The following is a 24,007-nucleotide window of genomic DNA, read 5'->3' as shown; positions in this document are numbered from 1 at the left end:
GAAATTCAAGAATTTTATTTCATGTCATAATTTAGCATACAACAGACATAAAATACAAACATATCAATCATCACTTAATTTAGATATTATCTTGTTTTCCCCAAGTGACAGAATTTGTACTTTTACTTGAAGGTGCAATTCAGTGGTAACATGAATTAATTATATTGCTATACCCATATGCCATATTTTCCCTTCTATTGACAATTTTCTACTGCTATTAAATTCATTTTCTAAATAACCACATTACATATATACTCCAAGCAATAACTATTATTTTTTATCAATTTTATTTTAATAAACAGGTGATTTTTTCTTTTTAATAAACACAAATATAATTCAAGTGTTGTTGTACTATGTATACCCCTACTGTGCTAAGTATACGGTACTATACCCCAGTGTGCTAAGTATACCCTCACTAGTAATTCAAGGTAAGTGTGTCTTACAGATTCCAAAAGCATAAAATTATAACTGTTGAGCTAGTCATGCTGTCTATCATATTGAAAGTCATATTTTGTTAAGTAATATTGAGAAGATATGATGAAGAATTTAATGTTCATCTAAACAGTGCTTGCATCACAACCCTGATGATCACAATTGAAGTCATTCTGTTAAGTAGTTTTGATATGAGATGAAATTATTAACTGTAGACTGAACACACGGACCATTAAACAAGGAAAATTAGTCTCCATTATAAAATGATACATAACAAGGTTTCGGTGATTTCCCATGATTTAGGGTAAATCCAGATTTCATGTAGCCATGATTTATTTTCCTCCATAACCATTCTTGTATACAAATCATATCCCATTCATAAAATCAGATTACAATAAACTTATTATAAGCTGCACTTTAAAAGTACAGATAAACAGAGCATTAACATGACAATTAACAAATGTACTTTAAGTAACATTACATATTGTTTGTTTCATTTATTTTCTCCTTATTTACAAATGAAAGTTGGCAGTCTTTAATCTTTACAAATTATTTTCTTTTTCTGCAATTTGCCATTTAATGAAATGACAACCTCTTTGTAGAATTTTAAATAAAATGAATGTGTTGTAAAGAACAGAAATTCAAGTTAGAAAAGCGATTTAATCATAAAATTGACTTCTAATGAATAACTGATGTGATAATTTTAGAACTTCAAACAGTGTTTGATGAATAAACACAAAAATATTTCATTGTTATCATCTGTTTGTTGTTGCAATATATACACCGTAGATTCTTCAGAAATAATAATTCTTCTGTTTTAATGTTTTATTTCATTTCTGTGCAATGCTTTAGAAATTTTTTAACATTGACAGATTCAGGGGGTGGGGTTCCGGGGGTTGGAACCCCCCCGTTTTATGCCAGATCAATGCATTTGAATGGGAGCATATGGTTGGACCCCCCCCCCCCCCCCTTTTTAAAATGGCTGGATCGGCCCCTGTGTAATATGACAATTTAACAGAACCAACACATGATTTTACCATGGTATCCAGAAGTGACATTTCTATGAAATATCTTAAGTCATTTATGCTAGAAGATCTATGTTGGATGATAGGGACTAAATATAGCACTATTGCCAGTCATACAGACAACTAAAAGCCAGCAATAAATAATTTAAAATGTCAATTGTTTAGAAGTTTTCAGAGTCTAAACATTTGGAGTTTTTGAATTCTGTAAATCGTTCAATAATTTTTTCTATGCTGTGTTCGTCATGTACTTTGTTGTCTCTGGTACGGACATTAGCAGTCTTGTTACCAACTTCCTTCTCTCCAACAACTGAAACACAATTAATATTCAATTTACTTTTAAATAATTTACTATGTGTTGGTGTCAATAACTTAAATAGATGATTCTATTTTAATAACTCATGAATTCCTGACATTAAAATGTTATTCTAGGAGAAACCATTTCTAACAGTTACAAAATACACAATACCATTCCTCTAACAGGTTAAACTTATTCCACATTTTTTTTTTTATATGTTTGCATATTTGAATGAAAAACTCCAACTGTAGAATATTTGGGGCATATCTATCCTGCAAGGTTCTAAGATCAAAAGCAATATCAAATTATGTTTGAAATACCAGTACCAGTGAATAAGTAGGTAAATATTTAGACATAGTTGAAATTGTTCTCAGATTTCCATGTAAATAATAGTTATTGACAACAAGGTTCTTATTTTTCTTATATAATTTAATGTTGGATGTAACACGTCTTCTGATTGGCTGACATTATTTTGTTATGAGCCCATAAACATAATTTAGTCATGTGACCATGACGTCATCAACTTTTTTTCATGGTTTTCTATGGTTTAAAATGGAATTTAGAATTAAATTATAAGAAATGACTGTAATATTTTTTCTGTCTATTCGAAATAACATAAAAAATGTGGTGCACACTGTTAAATAAACCGCTACCCGCGTTATTCAGTATGCACCACATTTTTTATGTTATTTCTTCATAGACAGAAAAAATATTACAGTCATTCCTTTAAAAATGGTTCAAATATTCTTCTTCTTGATTATAAAATATTTCACCATATACTCTTAAATGACCTCCTTATGAAGTATGTAAGACAGGTATTTATCTTCCATGTACCATACATTGTCTTTAAAGAACAACATTACAATAAAATGACAGACATACCCAATATAAAGTTATACTGTGCTAATTGTGAATTCCTTATTTTCTTATTAAGTGTAGTGCTATGGTCCACATCAGTATCACAGAGAAATCCAGCATCATGGATCTGCTTCTTTACCTAAAAATACAATACATATATATATAATATAGTTTCTCTGACAAATATTAACTATAACTTTTTCACATGTTTTTCTTTAGTATATAGTTGTCTAATTTGTAATCACCTCACACCTTCTAATTTCTATATCTTTTTTCTTTTCCATTAAGGTAAACAATTATACTTAAATATTATCATTACACCCTGCCTTGAAACTTGAACAGTTTTAGATAGTTTAAAGAATACAAAAGGCATTTAACAAACAAGAAGAAAGTTTGGCCTTGGAAGAGCTAGAAAAACCATCCCTATATCTGTAAAATCTTAAGCCATACTTTCTCCTGAATAAAATTGAGAATGGAAATGGGGAATGTGTCAAAGAGACAACAACCCGACCATAAAAAAACAACAGCAGAAGGTCACCAACAGGTCTTCAATGAAGCAAGAAATTCTCGCACCCGGAGGCGTCCTTCAGCTGGCCCCAAATTTGTAAGTTTTATATTACATATTAGCATTCAGTTCTTCTTATAATATAACACAAAACCACAATTTAGTAATAGGACTGCTCACACTCTACAACTAGTATTAACCTTTTCTGCATTAAAGCAACAATCAGGTGCTATACAATGACATATTGTTTAAGTGACAAGCATAGTACTTTGACATGACTTACCTCTTCTGCATAAGCATCATAGACAGGTGCTACGGGAATAATGACACACTGTCGTGGAGATAACCAGAACGGCCATTTACCACCATAATTTTCTGTTAGAACAGCCACCATTCTCTCTACAGAGCCCAAAATAGCTCTATGGATCATTACAGGTCTCTTTTTCTCATCAGCTTCACCACTAGAAATTATACAATGTAAATAAATAATTAAAGAAAATAGTCAGAATTTATTTTAAGCCTTTTTTTTTATCATATAAATCAACTCTTGTACTGTACATCTGTAAGCTACTGTCAATTAGTTTTGCAAAGTCAAATTGTGAAATAAATTAGTGAGTGCATGAAAACTTCACTTGTTTTTTTGCCATTTCTTGTTGAATTGCTTTCTAAAAATTGTACCGCCTGTATAAGTGAAGTAAAATATAACCAGTTATGGCATATTGATGTAAAATTACCTGTTGTAGTTAAGATTAAATCTGATGGGTAACTGGAAATCTAACTGTATTGTAGCACACTGGTGAGATCTTTTCAAGGCATCCATAATGTGTACATCTATCTGTAATTTAAAATTAACAATTTGTTCCAAGAGTCTTTTACCATTAGGTTGTTAATATGATTGGAGAATTTGGCATCGATGGAAGATCTTTGTTATTAAATTTATTCACACATTTTAAAGACTCAGGAATATGAGAAGTTTGACATACTATACAACTGTCTATTGTTGAAGACTAGTTGTTGACCTCTAGACATCTCTTCATTATTTGTCATTTGGATGCTGTCTCAATTTGATAACTACACATCTCCTTTTAACTTATGTGGATATCTACAACCTTCAGACACTTGCTTATAAGAAGCTTATATTATATAACATTTTCAGGCACTTCCAGGAAAGAATAAATGATTAAAACATACAACTAATAACAGATTAATGGTCACACTGTCCTTCAAAACATTTATGTAATGAAACATTCCTATGAAAAAGAAATCAACACCTTCAGGTCAAAGCATCTTAATTACAAGTATACACTTACCTTAGGGCCATAGAAAGCCCCATCTCCAGGATTCAGGGTCCATTTCAAACCAGATGCATCTAAACATTCTGTCAATGCCTGTTCAACAATTAAAACAAAGTTTTGATCATGATTACACATGCTTTGCCATTTGCATAGAGTGATTAATTTGTAGTTGAACATAAAAATATATAAAAAAAATCCTTGTTGTAAGGTATCAGTCACCTAATTGTAATTGTATTTCAGTGACTTTACATTTGGAGAATGTATAATTGTATTTCAGTAAATAAATCTTTTGAAGGGATGACCAAATTTATCATTGGTTCCATAGCTAACATATTAATGTGCTGCTTAAAAATTAAAATTATCTCTTATGTCATAAAGTTTTCTTCTAAACCAACAGTCATTGTTCATTACTTGATGTCTGTATAAGATATGCACCAGTTTTAATGTGTAAGTAACTATTGTTGTAACAAATACACACATTATTATATACATCTTAAGAGTATCTTTGTAATTGTTTTTCTTTAACCCCCCATTTCTATTCATCATGAATGGTTTTTGCCTACCTTTTCAGCATCGTTCCAGACTTCTATTTCCCCTAAGTATTTCTCTGGTCTGGTAGATAATTGTAACTCAAAAGAAAAGCCAAAAGTGTCATAAACAGTCTTCATGAAGTCTAAACAGCCAGCCATTTCTTCTTTTATCTACAAATATAGCAGAAAAAAATTGTGTCACTTCAGCATTCAATAGAAATTTACATTTTTTTTGCAGTTTTCTATTCAACATACTGTTTATTATACAAAGAACAAGAATGTGTACATAGTGCATGGATGCCCCACCTGTGCTATCATTTACTAAGTTCAGTTTACTGTAATTGGGGTCAAAATTCTAATTTGGCATAGAAAGATCATATCATAAGGAACTAGTGTAGTAAATTTCAACTTTATCAAAAACTACATTGACAAAAAATTTTAACCTGAAGGAAGACGGATAAACAAACAGATGCACAGACAGAAATACATAATGTCCCTAGGGCATAATAAAGATAGACAAAGAAAGATAACAAGAGCCCCTTGGGCATAACAAAGATAGACAAAGAAAGATAACAAAAGCCCCTTGGGCATAACAAAGATAGACAAAGAAAGATAACAAGAGCCCCTTGGGCATAATAAAGATAGACAAAGAAAGATAACAAGAGCCCCTTGGGCATAACAAACAAAGATAGACAAAGAAAGATAACAAGAGCCCCTTGGGCATAACAAAGATAGACAAAGAAAGATAACAAGAGCCCCTTGGGCATAATAAAGATAGACAAAGAAAGATAACAAGAGCCCCTTGGGCATAACAAAGATAGACAAAGAAAGATAACAAGAGCCCCTTGGGCATAATAAAGATAGACAAAGAAAGATAACAAGAGCCCCTTGGGCATAACAAAGATAGACAAAGAAAGATAACAAGAGCCCCTGGTATATAATAACATTTCATCCTTCATTTATACAAACAGGCTTTTCTTTCTCTTGCTCCAATTTTAACTCTTATTTCACATATTTTATTTGACTTTTGTTTTACCCCCTAAAAAATTAAATAACTACTAACCTGATCTTCTCTACAAAATATATGAGCATCATCTTGTTGAAAACGTCTGACTCGAGTGAGACCACTCAATGCTCCAGATAACTCGTTTCTGTGTAACACACCAAAATCTGCCATCCTTATAGGTAACTCTCGCCATGATCTAGGTCTGTGATCAAACATAAGGCTGTAATATAAATGATTAGTTGAAAATAAATATATATAGCAAAAAACTACAAATGTAAATTATTTCAGTTTTTCAATGAATAAGTCAAGGAAAGATAACTATGAAATAAATCTGATTATTTTTAATTTGTTGGTTGTGGTTAACTCCACTTCCTATAAATTGTACTGCTTATACAGGTCACTAATGGAGTAAACTTAGGTGTCAGGGGTAAACCAATATCAAGCAACTGACAAATATACCAGCATAAAACAAGAAAACTGACATGTCAGCAAGTGTCCCTTGTGAACATCTTGGTATGGAGCACAGAAAAAATAATAAAGATGTATATTCATACAAGCCAAGGGATTCAAGTAAGGTCATTAGGTATCAGAGTTATTAAATTTTGAGATTTGATTTATAGTATATTTTATGAATGTCAGTACAAAATATGACTTTTCATGCTGATTTCTTACTTTATTATTAAAACCATTTTTATGTAACCATAATTTTAAGTTTACATGTATTGAGTTTCATTAACATTCATGTATTGCCTATATAATCATAATTTTCAGTTTACAGGTATTCAGTTTCAATAACAATAATATATTGATTCCTGCTTATTACTATTAAAACCTACCAATGTCCCGGACAATTCATTGGTTTCAATGCAAATGTTTCTTTATCTACTTCAAATTTAAATATATTGTCCTGAAATAGAGTAAAGCAGAATTAACTAATTTCAAATACAACTTTAAAGCATTTAGTATCTTTTACAATAATTTAAGAAGACAAATGGTGTGATTTTTTTCCAATTCTCTTTCAAACATGTATGTTATTTTAAAACCATTTAGAAATGATGATCAAAATGTTTAACGACCTTAACTGGCTGAAAAGCCCTCCCAGTCAGTAGCTAGGTAAAGGTAGTTTTATCAAGTCTTTCAAAAATACTTCTTTGCTATCTGTCTTTAAATACAGGTTTTGGTTGAGTCTTGATATCTTTTTAAATGATAAAGCTAATGCTATTCTTAAAGGACTAAACAATTTTTTAACTTAATATGTTAATTCTTTAAAATATTTTGAGGCTCTGTTATGCATGTGTGTGAATAGCCCTTAGCGAGATGTCTGCTTGCTAATGTTACTAAGTTACCTAATTGAAGTTGAAATTGAAGGATAAATGAACAGATGCATAGAATAGAAAATATAAAAATGCCCTCACCCCTTTATGTACTGTGTGGCATTGTTATTATGCCACATGTAAAACCTTTAAGACTCAAATTGAGACTTACATCATAATGTTGCCAGTGGCCTGACTGTTGCCATAGTTTACTGTTGTATATATTAGGAGACACAACCTCAGTAAATCCTCTCTTTCTGTATTCACTCTGAAAAATTATAGGAATATAAATTATTTGGGTAAAAAAATTATAAAAATGATGAGGCTGAATACATGAACATTTTCAAAATGTTATCAAGGACTATTTTTACAAATTGTCTAATACAATATGCCTTTGTATGACATAAGAGCTATGAATCAAATATTACTAAAATTGAGAATGGAAATGGGGAATGTGTCAAAGAGACAACAACCCGACCAAATAAAAAAACAACAGCAGAAGGTCACCAACAGGTCTTCATTGAGCGAGAAATTCCCGCACCTGGAGGCGTCCTTCAGCTGGCCCCTAAACAAATATAAACTAGTTCAGTGATAATGAACGCCATACTTATTTCCAAATTGTACACAAGAAACTAAAATTAAAATAATACAAGACTAACAAAGGCCAGAGGCTCCTGACTTGGGACAGGCGCAAAAATGCGGCGGGGTTAAACATGTTTGTGAGATCTCAACCCTCCCCCTATACCTCTAACCAATGTAGAAAAGTAAACGCATAACAATACGCACATTAAAATTCAGTTCAAGAGAAGTCCGAGTCTGATGTCAGAAGATGTAACCAAAGAAAATAAACAAAATGACAATAATACATAAATAACAACAGACTACTAGCAGTTAACTGACATGCCAGCTCCAGACTTCAATTAAACTGACTGAAAGATTATGAATTCATCATATGAACATCAGGCACAATCCTTCCCGTTAGGGGTTTAGTATCATACCATCATATATGAGAAGAACATAACCCATGTCACTGTTGATTTTGTCTGGTGTCATTAAGAAATCTTTTTGTACAAAAGTTTAACTGCATCTTTGAAAACTCACATGCTTGATATTTTCATTTAATGCTTTTAAATGTTCACATGAGAACTTATGAAAAACCTTCCTTCGCTAAATCTATAGATTTTAGGAAATATATAAACTGAGATAATGAAATACAATAAATCTCTTAGAAAATCTGCAATTACAAAAAGAGTATTCACCATCTTAACTTTCAACGCTACACAAAAAAATAGAAAAATGGCTGCTGCTGCTTCATTTTTAGTTTGTTCATTCATTAGACCAGTATTTTCCTTTTCAGACTGCAGTATCTTTTTTATTATATGAGATATACAGAAAGGTATTGCATGAAAAATGCTCAGGAGAGCATGAACTGTAATGTTGGGCAATTATTTTAGTGAAGTTTTTATCAGGTTACCTGCATTTTCAGGTAATTAACAGGTAAAAGGTGTAATTTATTACATTTGTGTTGAATTTTGAATAAAAACTACTTTTAGTCTTCATTTATTTTGTTGTTTTATCTGCCATATAATAAAGAAGACACCAGTTGCCTGATTCCGTAGCGTATTGCACCATACACAATGTATTATGTAATCGTGGCACAAATAAATAACTCCGTCTTAGAATTATCAGTCAACTTCTGTTTTCCCCCCTTTTTCTACATCTCATAATGATCGATCAAATCATATTTCCCACACGAATTAAATGTAATAAACACATTGAGATAACTAGAAACCTTTTAACTAATCCTCGTTGTTAGTTTCGCCATAGAAATGCTGAAATTTTTGTTTTCGATTTCCGCCATTTGCATTTGTCAGAATATTTTCCTTCTACTGCATGATTTTACTATAAAAATTGCCAGGATTTCAAGCGCAAATGAGATTTTGTATATCCTAGAATCAAACGAGGAAAAATTAGAGAGAACCTGAATGAAAACCGAATGATTTAAGAGTCCTGATGAAAAATCTTTTTTCATCGTGGCATATGCTGTGTATAGCGTCGAAAGAGTTAAACTTATCCTACTAGATCTTACTTTTATATAGTCAATCAATGTATTACAGATATGAGCTCCTTTAGGTAAGAAGAAACAACTCCCAGGACTCCATTCATGGAAGAAAAACAATTCTTGTTCCTAAAACAGAGATATAATTACATTTTAATCATATATGAAAATTTCTATGAATAAAATCCCATATATTTAAATTTTGAAAAGTTCATGCCTTAAAGCAATACTGCCTCTGTGGTCTGGTACATATGTATAAAGCTCCAGTTAAGAAAGTCATTGTGTTCCTTTGAAAGAATCTGGTATTCAGCAACAGCAGCAAAGACAGGTCACCTCAAGGTTAAAATAATGTGTCCAGGTAGAGTGACATGCTGTCCTAGACACATTGTAAAACTCATCAATCATTTTCCGAAAAAAAATTGCTTCTCCACATATTCTTTCAATGTAAAAGATGGTCCATGTTTGGTTTTGCATAAATTACTGATGATTTTGCTATTCAAGTGTCGTCAACACTTACAAAATACTACAATATATACTATTGCACTTATACTTCAGAAATATAAATGAGACTTCTTCCAATTCCTGCACATTTAATGCCTACAGTAAGGATAAAATGTCAATTTTTTCAATCTTTTTATTCGCTCGTTTGCAAGTTTGCTTATATTGTGTAAATTGAAATCTCACTAGTCTATCCAAACTTTGATAAAGGAAATGTAAAGAATACAATATGTTTTACTCATCAGAAATGCTCAACTCTTTACGCATATCCATCAAGGAAGACCAGTAAATATATATCAGCATTCAGTGCATACCTATTGCACAAAGAAATAAACATGAAATATCTTGTTACTATAAAGTTGTACCTTTCCCAATTTTCTGTGATCTCTTTTGGCAGCCTCTTCCTGTATATGTTTCCATTCTTTCATCTGTTTGGTATCGGGGAAAGATATACCATAAATTCTCTGTAGAGATTCAGCATCAGCCTTCCCTTCCCAGAATGTGGCAGAATTCTGTAATATAGATTAATATTAAATATCAGCCTTCCCTTCTCAGAACGTGGCAGAATTCTGTAATATAGATAAATATTAAATATCAGCCTTCCCTTCTCAGAATGTGGCAGAATTCTGTAATATAGATAAATATTAAATATCAGCCTTCCCTTTACTATAGCTAGAAAGAGTCAGAATCATATACAAACTGATCAGATTCAACAAAAAAATCTATTCCTAAGAATTGTTAGTGTAGAATGCAGAGATGTATTTGAGGAAGAAGATGTTTTTTGCTTTTATAGTTTAACGGTTTAGAGTTCAAAATTTGAAACTTACAACTGTTCAAAAGGGTTATATTTAATCCTTCTTTAATATCTAAATAGTACAATGAAGCCTTTCAAAACCAGCAAATTCAGTGAAAGGCTGTCAGTTTAATTCAGGGCCTATAAATTAAAAAATATGTATTCCAACAGCGTTTGTTACATTCATTTTGATTGGATTATGTAGCCAATGTTCAAGGCTTCAATTCACAATCACTAACATGTTGCCAGTAAACATAATTTGCAACTGTTAAACTTAAAATCACCAATTGATGACGTCAGAGCTTAAAAAAACAATACAGTTGTCTCCTAAATGTTCTTATTAAGAGTACCTCCTGACATTTTACATTGACACCTGTAACAAGAGAAGTATGTGAGTAAATTGCCTCTTTATGATATAGTAACTTTAATCTGTCAATACCTTGTGAAATATGCTATGATTTATGCACTTACCTTAGTGACAGTAAAAGCTTTGACTTTACCAGTATGTCGAACATGTGGGCCTCTACATAAATCTATCAACGGTCCACATCTATAGAAAATTAAGTAGTGTTATTTATGTAAACTATATAAACATATACATAATTCTGTATAAAAATGTTTAAAAGTTCTTTTTCATTACAAAGAAAAACCGTGTTATGTTTTTTTTTCAAATTAAATACAATTTCATATTGGGTAAAAACGTTTAATTAATCAAAGTGCTTGTAAGCACTGAAAGGTAAAGATTGCCTCAATCTATCAGTGGGAAGTAAAATTAAATATTGCATTGGTTGTGGTTGATTTAACAGCAATTCTAGACAAAAGAAAGATAGACCCAATTTTTAAAGATATTTTAAAAATGACAGCATTTCTATTTTTAGAACAGATATTAGATTCCTGCACCTTGTAAAAGTATTTTGTAATTTTCTTGACAAATGGAACATCATTTTGTGCCTTGAATATCTGAGCAAATATAACATTGAAAAATGTTCATGGATAGGATGTATAGAAAGTTATGATCAATGCACTATATTTTGTGTATCAAAAAGGTAGTGATCAGTCTTGAAAGATTTAGCTACCAAGTCAGTCCCATAAGGTTTAGATTCATGCAATCTTTACCTAATAATCAAAACACTTTTTCTTTTAAGTTTTATTTGGGATTATCATATCTTCAAATATTTGCCAGAATTTAAATTTGCATTATTTCCCTTTTCCCATAATTTTTTATGGGTAAATATTAGCAGACCACACATTAATCTTTTTTTAACATCTGATGGAAGCAGGTATACCCAATTTAAAATTCTAATATGAAGACCTATTATCGTCAACCAGTATAATCACAATATCTACTTTTAGCGCAAGCACTTAAATACACGAAACCGTCTGTTTTGCATTACACTCAACTGAATTATACTTTGTGTTATTTGTACATCTGTTTTTTTGTGTGTTAATATATTATGTGTGTAGTGATTTTGTGTCATGAATTGATGCACCATGTCCTCTTTTTTCCCCACTATAATTAATAATGTGTATAACAGTATCCAACCTACAAACATACCTGTACACAGTAGTGGTTGGAGTGGTTACTTTCTCATTTATAATCCTTTGTTTAAATTTATTATACTGTAAATAAAAAGAAATTGTGATATAAAGCAGGTTTCTATAAACTATAATCAACTTCAAATACAATCACCTCTCAATCTCATCATTCATTTTGTGGATTATAGGAGGATTATTAGGCTAAATTGGCCTCAAGATTTAAATAAAAGGGGGAGTATCCAAAGGGCACAGATGATGCCCCCTGCTTGCATATCATATAAAGTTATAAAGGGACATAACTGTAAAAATTTACACTATGCAAATTTGTAATTGACCTGAGTTTTGTGGTTATAAGAATTGTGTATAAAGTTTAAAGTTCAAAACATTTGGTTGAGACAAACTTAAATTAGAGAACAGAAACTACACATTCATCACTGTTTCATTTATAAAGCGGCATAACTCTTAAACAGTTAGAGTGACACCACCAAAATGCAAACTTGATCTGTTTTTTCTGGTAGTAAGCATTGTGTAAGAGTTTCATATCATTTGGTTGGTAAAGAGAACTGAAACTAAAAATTCTGCTCATTGTATGCATAAGAGTATGGCATTTATTGGCCTTTATTTTTTTAATTAGAGTGACAATGAAAGTGTCCTTATCATCATGATTCTTTCTCCTATAGCAATTCATATTTTTTAAGTAACAGCAATCTTTTTGGATATAAACAAGAATATTCCTGTATTTGAAGCATAATCTTTGTTTCTATTTGTGATATGGTTTACCAATCTATTGGAAGGAGCCTGGCATATACATGTATAAGATATATCCTTATGAAAACATACATGTATTACATAAACCATATCTAGACAATCTTACTTCAAACATTTTAAGTAGATCTTCTTTCTTCATTTCTAATCTTTCAAATGGTTGTTTTTCTTTGACAATACCTTTGACAGCAGTTTCTATTGCTGGGTAATCATGACCGGATACTTGTCTACAATAATAAAATATTTCCATTTTTTAACAGGTTTAATTCTAGTTCCCCCTAGTCATGTTCTCAGGAATCAGCAATTGTATGTCAGGCACACTTAAAAATCAAAAAACTTATTTTGATATTAAGATTGTAGGCGGTAGATAAACAAAATCCTCTAAGATAAGCGTTTTAAATGATAACTTGGATGTATGTGTCATAATAAAAACCTCCATCAACAGGAGAACCACAATATAGACAACCAAAATCAACTGATATGTCATAACAAGAATTCATCACTTGTTGTGCTAATCATATTTATAGTAACGGAAACAAGAAGTTTATGAAAAAGTGCACAAACAACTCATCACTTTTTATCTGCTGACAAAATATGCAGTAATTTTGGTTAGAAGTTTCAGAGAAAAACGTGACCAAATTTGTACCACTGATTGAAAGGATTATTTAGCTACAAAAAAATACAGCTCTTTAAGCAGTCGCAGAACCATGAAAATGAGGTAATGGACAATGGAAAATGACAGACTGAAACATAAAAACATAAGGCATTTGTATACAAATAATGGAGTATCAAGGCATTCTACACTCTTAAATATAAAAAAAATATACTTTTGACATAAAGTGAGACAATAAAATCTCCCATCAAAAGTGGGACCATAACATGGATAACTGTTTCCACTCACCTCTCTTCTGACCACATGTCATAATAAAATCCTCCATCAATAGGAGGACCATAACACAAGTGTCCACCATATAACTTCTCCATTGCTTCTCCCAACATGTGAGCACTTGAATGCCAAAATACATACTGACCTAAAAAATAAACATGATGATGCTATATTTCTGAATGTGATGCTATGAATCTTAGAATCATGATTGTATTTTTTTTTAACAAGATGCTATATGAAATAACTCCAAAGTCTATGTTGAGTCTGTACAGATTTTCACCAAAAGAAAAAAAGAAACGCAAAAAACATGTCACATTTTTTATTGTAACAATATAAATGAGTCTGGATTATGCATGAGATGCTCATCATGTTAAAAAACAATCTTCACTTCATTTGGTTATGCTACATGTATTTGAACATGGTTTGTATTTTCAAAATGGTAAATATATTAAAATTGGGTTTGTAATTCAGTGTATTAGACTGCACCACAAATAATCCCTGACTGTGTTGATATCGTTTAAAGCAATTATTTATTACACTTCTTCCTAGCATATTTATACTTCCACTTTACAAAACAGAATATTTTTTTCTTCATAATTTAATCACAAATTTGTGTAATAACTTACCATCTTTATCTTCAAATTTTATAAGTTGTAAATCAGCATCTTTTTCAAATGGTCTGTCTAAATCCCAAAGATCTCCATTTACCTTGGCAACCACACAATTATCTGCTAAACCCTGGCTATAAAATTAAATATTTCAAATAAAAACTGGCTATTTCTAGTGTAAATCAAGTTTTCATTAAAAATACTAGTTTTTTTTTATAACAGATAAAGTATATAAATCCATACCAAGATGATATTGATTTTGTCAATTTGGTTAAACACCACATTAGTACACCTTTCTTACTATTTTTGGTAAACCTGTAACGCTTGGTTGTTGTCTCATCAATATGCAACCCAAATCTCATTGTTTCATACATGCATTACAACAGTAGCAAATGTGCCATGTCCTATTACCAATACTCATATATATGTTACAGTAAATAGGTGAAATTAGGAATTACACGTAATTACTAAACATTTCAGTAAATACCTGTAATCACTAGCCAATTTAGTAATTACATGTATTTACTAGTTGTTTCAGTGATTACTGGTAATTACTGATTTTTTTGGTCATTTTTACAGCTATTTACTAACTTGATGTTTTTGTTTTAAAATTAAAAACATAATTCAAGATACCAAATAAGAAAGTAAAGGGGTAGGGATTTTAAGGGAGCTTACTTAAGGATGTAGGATATAAGGCACACCAAAAGTGCATACTCTTTAGTGTTTGTGAATTGAAACTGGAAAATGGTTGTTTTATAGGTCTTGAAACTCCGTAAATATATGCATGCAAGACAATGATATCAATCCAAAATTGATTTTCATAATTTTGTTAAACTAAAATATCAATCATTCACTGTGGTTTAAAAAATTTAAAATAACTTTCTCCAAATATCCTGAATTTCTACCAAACTTGTACAGAAGCAAAATGTTTATGATCATAAGATAATATCTGAAAGTAAAGTTTGTAAAACAATCCTTTTTTCCTATAGTACATATAAACATGATAGATGGGCTACTTTTCCCATTTAACATTACATACACTCTGGAGTTAAAGTTTTTAAAACATTAGATTTTATAAATCATCCTGGATTTTTACCCAATTTTGACAGAACTAGTCAAAAGATAGTATCCATAGATTTTTTTTTATATTTTTTCCTTATTTTTGTTGAGCCTGCGATTAACAGCAAAAGAAGGCGAGACTATTTGTTCTGCAAAACTCTTACAATTTTAATAGCTGAATACATCAATAACCCATCTCAAGCTCGGGGTTGAATTGAAGGTCACATGAATACGTATGCAATGAGACCTAATATTCACTCGCAAGTGTACAACTCATCAACCTTATTTCTTAGATAATTTAACAAAATAGAACCAGATTGGCTGCTAACAGTGAATAATAATTTCACTATATCATTTTTATTAATGATTTAACAACAACAAAAAATGTATATTATTTTTTTTTATATCTCGAAGCTAATGCACATAACAGTTCATTCCAGTTCTTAGCCTATATAACGTTATCTTATCTTTACAAGGTAATAAGTCTAAATATTCTTCAAACTCAAAGTGTTTTTTTTTAAGTTAAATTTTCCATTTCTGATTTCCATTGTCTGCTGGAATTGGTCAAAAATTATCTGTATAATGCTCAACTTTAACCATTTCGGATTAAAACTAAAGTTACTTTGATTTAACCAAATATTTGAAAGTCAATATTTATTCAAGATATTTTTAATACAAATCAACCATACCATATTTTAAGAGTACTCACTGATCTTCTAGTTATTATGACAATATCTTTTGATTATCTGATCATAATACTACATTGTTTAAGCAGTCAGTAAATAGGTGTAAAAATTCGTTTTAAAATTAGTAATTACTGGTAATAACTGGGCAGATTTAGGAATTACTTGTATTAACTAAGTGCATCAGGAATTACCTGTAATTCCTAAATTTCAGTAATTACATGTAATTCCTAATTTCATCTATTTACTGTAACATATATATAACAAATATATGCATGCATACTGTAAACCAACTTATTTTTAGAGAGCAATTTTTTTTCGCAACTTTCGTGAGTAGATAAATATCGCAAATATAAATCGTCGCCAATATGTAGAACTTTCATTATTTCTTACTTAGCTATATTAAGTTAATTTGAGAATCACAAAATTAAATCGCCGCAAAATGGACTGGAAAGAGTTAAACGTGAAATAAAGTATCCGCTAAAATAAGTTGTTTTCCAGTATATGAATGCCATTCAAGAGAAATCATTACATGTTCATGACATTTTGATTTACATTTATTTGATTTGAATTACATCTATCCAGTGATTTTGCTAGCGCTCGTCACTTTCGTATTTTACGAAAAGGTTTTCGAAATGATGAAAATATTTGATATCAATTTCGTCACTTAAATTTGGAAAGTGTAAAAATATTTACACATCAAATTACTTGAATTCTACCTGTCTTTATGTTTCTGACAAGTTTATGACCCTCAGGTAATTAATTTTTACCAAAGGTGTTAAAAGTTGTGATGACAAGTAATCCGCCTATCGCCAATCAGATGGGTCACTAATCCCTTAATTATTATAAAACCTCAAAAATGACCATCATAGCAATCTATTTAAGTTAAATCAGTCAGTCAGCATTTCATTTTAATCATTTCTCACAATTCTGTCGTATTTTTCTTCATTTGAACAAAATTGATAATCTACCCGGACATTTCAACGTTATTTTATTTCAATATTTCCCTTACGATCATAATTTGCAGTTTGCTTGTCGTAGTTTCGTCATTTTAACATATTTTCGTCATAGTTTATATAAATATTCATCAAAAACTTTCGACAACTTCGATTAAAAAGAATGAACTTTATTAAAAACGTAAATATTTTCACTTGCAAACAGGTGCTTCCTGTTCTATGTATTGCGCATGCGTTAAAGTTCGTAGATGAATCCGGTTTTATTCTGAAATTATTATTCAAATGTCACTTCCCGTTTTCATTTCATTTCGTTTAAAAATCTAAAGTAAACGTGATCTACAGTCAACAGTCATTAGAGTCGTCACATTAAGTATAGATGCAGATCCTTCTATCCAATATTAAAGAAATTGATTCCAAATAGATATTTAAACGTATTTTCAAGGATATAAATGATTGTGAAGGGAAAAGGTCGTTTGTGCAGTGGTTTAAAAAATAGAGGCACCCAACTTTTGTTGATCAGGGGTGTGCCCTGAAAATAACTGAAGTGAAGTTGAGAACCATATTACCAGATCCCTGTTCTTATCTTCATATCTTAGCATCACATGAGTCAATTCATTCAATATTGCAAATAACTGCCTACATTAGCAATCCTAAAGTCTTCAGAGATCCTAGACTAGTCCTTGAAGGACTTGGACATATATGTATAGCTAGTTTTATAAACATTCTAAACCCCTTGCTATTTTAAAAAATAAGGCTGATTTTTATCACGAGCAAAAGTGACTAAAGCCCTCAAAATCCTAGCTGAAACCCTGCATCTATCAAGGTATACCCCAGTGTCGACCTAACATTTAGGATACATCATTCACTATTATGACAATTGCCTGATGCTATTTTGCCACTCATCATGCTCAATACCTGGTGACTTTTCCTTTTCATTAAACATGTTAATTGATATACTCTGTATTATGACAAATATAAATACCTGATGCCTTTTGCCACTTCATATGGTGTAGTTTTCCAACATTCTCCATCGACCTGTTTACCATCAGGTAATGTGATCTTGATTGGAGTATTTGGCTGTGAAGCAATAAATTCATCTGATTCTTTCTTTAATTTATCCCACAGCTTTAGTCTGTACGCCAAAAATTCTGGAGGAGGACTTATCTACAATTTTCAAACAAAGACATTTTTCAACTTCATTCTTATGTTGTACTGTAACACCACTGTGAGGGTGAGGATTGGGATCCCGATAACATGTTTAACCCTGCCACATTCTTGATGTTAGTGCCTGTCAGTCAGGAGCCTGTTATTCAGTGGTAGACTTTTGTGGCTGTGTTACATATTTGTTTTTATACATTAATTAGGCAGCTCATTTTCTTGCTTTGAATTAATTTATATTTGTGAGTTTGAGGTCTTTTATAGCTGACTATACAGTATGGGCTTTCCTTATTGTTGAAGGCTGTACAGTTACCTAGGCCTATAGCTGTTAATTTCAGAGTCATTTGTTCTCTTGTGCAGAGTTGTCTCTTTGGCAATTGCAATCACCCATCTTTTTATTAATTTTAAGACTAAAATTAATTTTGCATTTGATTTTATAGATGTTGGATAACCCTCATGGTCATGGGATTTTTTTTTTAAACTTCTTGTAGGTACCATAATGATGAATGTGGCCAAGTACATTGTATGATTAAATTTGGTTAATAAGTTTTGTAAAAGTAAATAATAACAGATGCCAAGTTATAAGAAAAGCAATTAATAAGATGAAGCTGCTTTATTGATTTATTTTCTTCACTTTTTTTTCATTAACTATATAAACATATTTTCTTTAGCAATGGTCTCCAACTAATTTTACAGAGACTTAAATAAAAAGTGATTTCTAATGAATTTGCAATTAAAGAATGACAATGTACCTCTTTCAATGCAGGATTTGCATTATCACCAGTTCCCCCACCTCCTTTCTTCTTTTTTTCTTTCTTGGCTTGATTACCCTGAAATAAAATTATTATTTAACAATTATTGCATATGCTTTGGAATGGTTTCATGTGTAGCTTTTGAAAAGAGTCACTTCTACTCTAGGTATGGAAGACACTTTTAAGTACCCTCAATAAAGTTAAACATGAGGATGAATAGATATAAGAAGATCTGGTATTGATTCAAAGAGACAAACCTCCATCAAAGTCATAATTTGAAAAGGTAAACCATCAAATTACTTTATACAATAGAAATAATTCATTCAGAAATAGCAAACCAGTCGATCATGTGATTTAAAGTGAAAAATAAGCAAAAAATTTGTATGACTGCAGTGCTATCCAAAGCAAGTGCATTGCTATATTTTTTTTCCATATTTTTATCAAATTTCCTTGCTTATTTTTCACTTTGGATCACGCTAAAACAGCCTGGGAGAACACTGAACTGATATATACATGTATTAATAATAAACTTTCTTGTTGCTAACTAGAGAAACCCCATGACCTTGATGACACTGGATGGTTAATAAATGTCTCCCATGTACATGATGTAAAATATCATGATTTTTCTTTGATTTAAATTAATGAAAGATAGCACCTCAATTAAACATTCTTTTACACAAATTAAAGTATGGTTTAAAGTTAATATTTTTGGAGTACAAGATTTGTCTTCCTGTAAATTGTAATGATGATGCAATGGGCATGTACTGAAAGGTGGAGTGGAGTTTAATCGGAGTGAAGTCATGGAGTATAAAAATGGAGTTAGGAAATGGAGTGTAGTTGAGTTGTGGGGTGAATGTTTTTTCAATTAAACCCATTCATAAGATATTTTTAAAAACTATATAGTATTGTAGCTTTAAAAATCATAGAACGAATGTTTGGTCTTAACTGCATGCATGTACTTATACCAATATCGATCACCCTTAATGTGTCATGGGTATGATTTAAGGTTTTAACTCAAAACATGCAGTCATATGGATATAAGTATGTCCTAAAAAGGGTGAGATGCACCATGAGGGTGTTAGCCCGAGTAGGTGACTGTATCTAACTTACACCACAAAAATAAGATAGATTTCTATAATTCAGGTAAGGGTCATTCAGCAAATTTACCTTGCTTTATAACTTACTGGTGTAAATAAGCTAATAATTTAACATGCAAAGCGAAGTTAAATTCATAAACTACAACTTTATACAGTAAAGAGCTGCGCCATGAACGTACAATGTATGTTAGCCAGTCACATTTTCTAAGACTAAATTTGAATAACTTCTTAATGTCATATCATAAATTTATGAATAGTTAAAAGGAATTTATCCTTATAGATATAGACCAGACACCAAAGTTTTGTGAAAACTGCCCAAAGCACTGTTCAAGTATTGTCTGAAAACTAGAAAACCACCCCCTTTTAAGAATAAAATCCCATAATGAGGAAATGTAAAATATATTCAAATCGAAAGGGAGCTTACGTCAATAGATATAAACAATTCACCAAAGTTTTATGAGAACTACTTAACAAATTTTTGAGTTTTTGTCAGAAACTGAAAAGTCACCTTTTTTAATGAAAAAAACCCATAACTTAGAAACTTTAAATCGAAAATTTACTAAAATCGAAAGGGAGCTCATGTCAAAAGATATAAACAATTCACCAAAGTTTCTTGTAAATTGATAAAAGCATCTTTGAGTTATTGCCCGAAAACTGTGGAAAAGCCCCTTTCTTATGAACCAAAAACCGGTAGGTCTTTTCACCACCGAACACCCCAAAAGTGTATTATTTTGTTTTTTATCGTTTTAAATGTTACTTAAATATAATATTTAAGTTATTAATTCAACAAACCAGAAGATGAAGAGTCCAAATATCTACACAACACAGAAAGGGAGAGTCTATAACACCCCACTTTTTGAACTCCGCAGACCCCCCATGGACAACTCAAATATATTTTTTTCTTCTCCTATCTCTTCTATGAAATAGTTGTACCAATAATAAGAAAAGAGACAAATATCAAAATCTAACCGAGAACAGAGATCGAGGATACTTGAACTGATTACTATTTATAAATATATTTGAAATTTATTATTTTAATTACACCCACAATGAAATCGGGAGTGATGAATCCGGAGACGTTTTTCCTTATATTAATTATCGATTTTAACATAAAAATGATGCCCATAAAAATCTGAAAATTGATTAAATGATAGTAATCTTATTTGTTTTTATCGTTTTATTGTATAATATCACAGTTTTTCTCAGTGGTTTGTGGTTTTTGGGGTGTTCGGCGGTGTTCGGTGGTGAAAAGACCCACCCACCAAAAACACCAACTCAGAAACATAAAATACAAACATCTTTAAAAAATGAAAGGGAGCTCACGTCAATAGATATAAAAATTTCCCCAAAGTTTTATGCAAATTGGATAGAACTTTTTGAGTTAATTTCCAACATGTTGAAGACAGACGGACAGAGGTATACCATTACAGGTACAGTACGGGTAGGGACTTATTTTTATGGATGTCTTAATCCGTCTAGTCGGATATGAATAATCGGACATTTTTATGGTAGGTAGTATGGTCATTAATTAACAAATCCAGGTGTGATTGGCAATATATTTGTCCTTTCATCTTAATCCGTGCTGGTAGAATTACTGTTCACTGATTTCAGAATCAGGTTACCTGTAATTTTAACCTCTCAGTCAATTTATTGATTACATCGTTTTTGACATAAAATATTTTTACAGGTGAAGTACTGGAGACAACTTTGTTTTAATAAAAATAGCCTGTTTTTTTAATTATGGTTTTTATATTTCAACTGCTATTTACTTTCTAATTTGTTCCTCAAAATTATTTTTGTTCTATGTTCTTTGTTGTTTATTTTTTGTTTTTTTTGTGTATCTGTTTCTTATTTATTTGCATAAAATTTCAAACATAAATATTTTTAAATGTATTCTATTTCTGGAAGCTCACGGTTATTTTTGTTTTACTCATAAATCCATTAGCAGAATGCTGTCTCCAGGGTTAGTTTGAAGCGGCCACATGCAAAATATTTCTATAATATGTATTTAATATTCAGTCTGTGTTGGGTCAGTTCCGAGATAAAAAAATATAATTACAGTGAGCAATACTTGTATATTATTTAGTAGCTTGCGGATTCTATGTAGTTTTTACTTTTTACTGTAAACAATTTATTGTCAGAAACTTCAAAGTTGGAGATGTATCAATAAAATAGAACGCAAATAATAACACTAGAAGAAGATATTGATTCTTCCCGGACATAAGTTTATTTTAAGATTTCCGTGTTTGTTCATTATGCTAAATTTATATAATTGATCTGCATTTGGGGGTAGGGAGTAAATAGGGTCCGGATCTCGAAATCCTGGGCTTAAAAACACGAAGTCCCAAGGTCCCGAATTTAAATAAATCAAAATCCCGACATTGCGAAAAAAAGAATTCCCAGATCACTATAGTGTTAATCCCGAAATCCTGAACTTAAATTAATTGTGAATTAATTTACGCACAATCCATGTAAAAAAGGAAACTTGTATGTTATATATTTAACAGCAATATTTTACATTTATGATCATTTATCTATTCTCCATAAATACAAATATATCTGTACAGGTAAAATTTAATTCTAATCAATTGCAAGCTGGTTCAGATTGATTTACGACCTTCCACTTGGATATTGCACAGCAGGTGTTTATTACTCTGGGACAACTGTCCGACCAGTCTGACATCTAGATGGATTAAGGCTTCCATAAAAATAAGTCCCTACCTGTACTGTACTTTAAACGGGCGTATATAAACAACACAATCAACAGAAAAAGTTACACGACACTAATATTCTGTATGTGCTATCAGAAATATGTATGAATTTGATTGTTTGGAAAAGATCTATGTATCTATGAGACTCCTTTAAGTTATTTTTGTCCCCGCATAACATATTGCTAGGGACATGGACATATTTGGCGTCCATCCGGTTTCCTCAGGGGTACAGTTCTTGCCAAACTTAAACTATAGTTTAAAAATCAGCAATTTATTGAACAAGTTCTATAATTCTCCTGACTTGGGATAGGCACATACTTGCAGAATGAGGCTGGGTTAAACATGTTAGAGGGATCCCAACAATCCCCCTAACCTGGAACAGTGGAGTAACTGTTCAATAGGTTGGACTCAAGTCATGAAACATGGGGTAATCCCAAGTTTATGGGATAAAGAGGTTTTTCTAGGGTCGAAAAATCCCACAAAACTTGGGTAAAAAACTTTGTACATAGTTTTCACAGTAACTGTGAAAAAGCACACCATGTCAGATGTTGCGGTGAATTTTATCCAACATGAACTTTTGTTTACGTTAAGTTGTTACTCAATGCATTGTGGGTTTGGATGACATTTAAATAAAACCTGTCAACAATTTAACCATAATCCTTTACTCCACTCAAATTCATTTTCTAACTCCCATGTTTTCACTCCATGACTCAACTCCAGCACTCCACTCAAATACTCCACTCCACTCAAATATTCCACTCCACCTTTTAGTACATGCCGATGCAATGACATGTCGTACGCCTTTTTACATTGTATATAAATAATAACATTGACAGTATGAATGAAGAAGAGTATGAAATTGGGGATTTGTGTAAATAATAACCCCTAGAGTGTCGAACGTTCACAAACAAGAAGGATTTTTCACACACCAGTGCCGATGACCAGGCTGACATGTATCGGCTATATGATGAGCCTATCTTCTTCGACAGACGAAGTGCAATTGATTTTGAAAGCATTGGAATTCAGAAAGTTATTGCCGAGACAAAAAATTCTTCATGCCTTTTTCTCTGATGAGATATCCATATTTTCCATTTTCTTTTCCACGTTTTCTGTCATGTTGCTGATTATTTCCAATGCGCAGGGCTTCCGGTTTGTCTTTTCCGGATCCGTTTTATGGTTAAAAAATG

At 31.4% G+C, this 24,007-nt stretch overlaps 1 protein-coding gene across 2 annotated transcripts; it reads right to left on the bottom strand.

Annotated features, from left to right (window-relative positions):
- On the bottom strand, nucleotides 1–24,007 carry LOC134714939 (threonine--tRNA ligase 1, cytoplasmic-like). Of its 2 annotated transcripts, none has more exons than XM_063576662.1 (19): nucleotides 23,880–24,007; nucleotides 19,013–19,090; nucleotides 18,085–18,266; nucleotides 14,423–14,538; nucleotides 13,812–13,941; nucleotides 13,020–13,137; nucleotides 12,165–12,229; nucleotides 11,081–11,159; nucleotides 10,182–10,328; nucleotides 9,349–9,447; nucleotides 7,432–7,527; nucleotides 6,783–6,853; nucleotides 6,004–6,166; nucleotides 4,974–5,111; nucleotides 4,426–4,503; nucleotides 3,850–3,950; nucleotides 3,399–3,576; nucleotides 2,635–2,749; nucleotides 1–1,764 (listed from the first exon to the last, which is right to left on the bottom strand). In XM_063576662.1, exons 1-19 carry the CDS (start codon nucleotides 23,934–23,936, stop codon nucleotides 1,619–1,621), a joined length of 2,157 nt encoding a protein of 718 aa, XP_063432732.1. In that variant the 5' UTR covers nucleotides 23,937–24,007; the 3' UTR covers nucleotides 1–1,618. The 2 variants fall into 2 exon arrangements, with proteins under 2 accessions (XP_063432732.1, XP_063432731.1); XM_063576661.1 differs by having other exon boundaries at nucleotides 23,750–23,987.

The sequence above is a fragment of the Mytilus trossulus genome, chromosome 4 (genome assembly GCF_036588685.1).
Source record: "Mytilus trossulus isolate FHL-02 chromosome 4, PNRI_Mtr1.1.1.hap1, whole genome shotgun sequence".
Taxonomy (NCBI): Eukaryota; Metazoa; Mollusca; class Bivalvia; order Mytilida; family Mytilidae; genus Mytilus; species Mytilus trossulus.
The sequence above is the reverse complement of the archived record's forward strand: the minus strand, read 5'-3'. Positions and strand labels throughout refer to the sequence as shown.

Bases quoted from the DNA above. Each gene is read 5' to 3' on its own strand.
- LOC134714939 (XM_063576661.1), bottom strand. From the start codon at position 23,836: ATGCTTTCAAAATCAATTGCACTTCGTCTGTCGAAGAAGATAGGCTCA. The intron at 19,091-23,749 runs GTGTGTGAAAAA...ATTTTATTTCAG, and splicing joins CAGCCTGGTCATCGGCACTG to GGTAATCAAGCCAAGAAAGA. The intron at 2,750-3,398 runs GTAAGTCATGTC...TTGTATTTTTAG, and splicing joins ATGATGCTTATGCAGAAGAG to GTAAAGAAGCAGATCCATGA.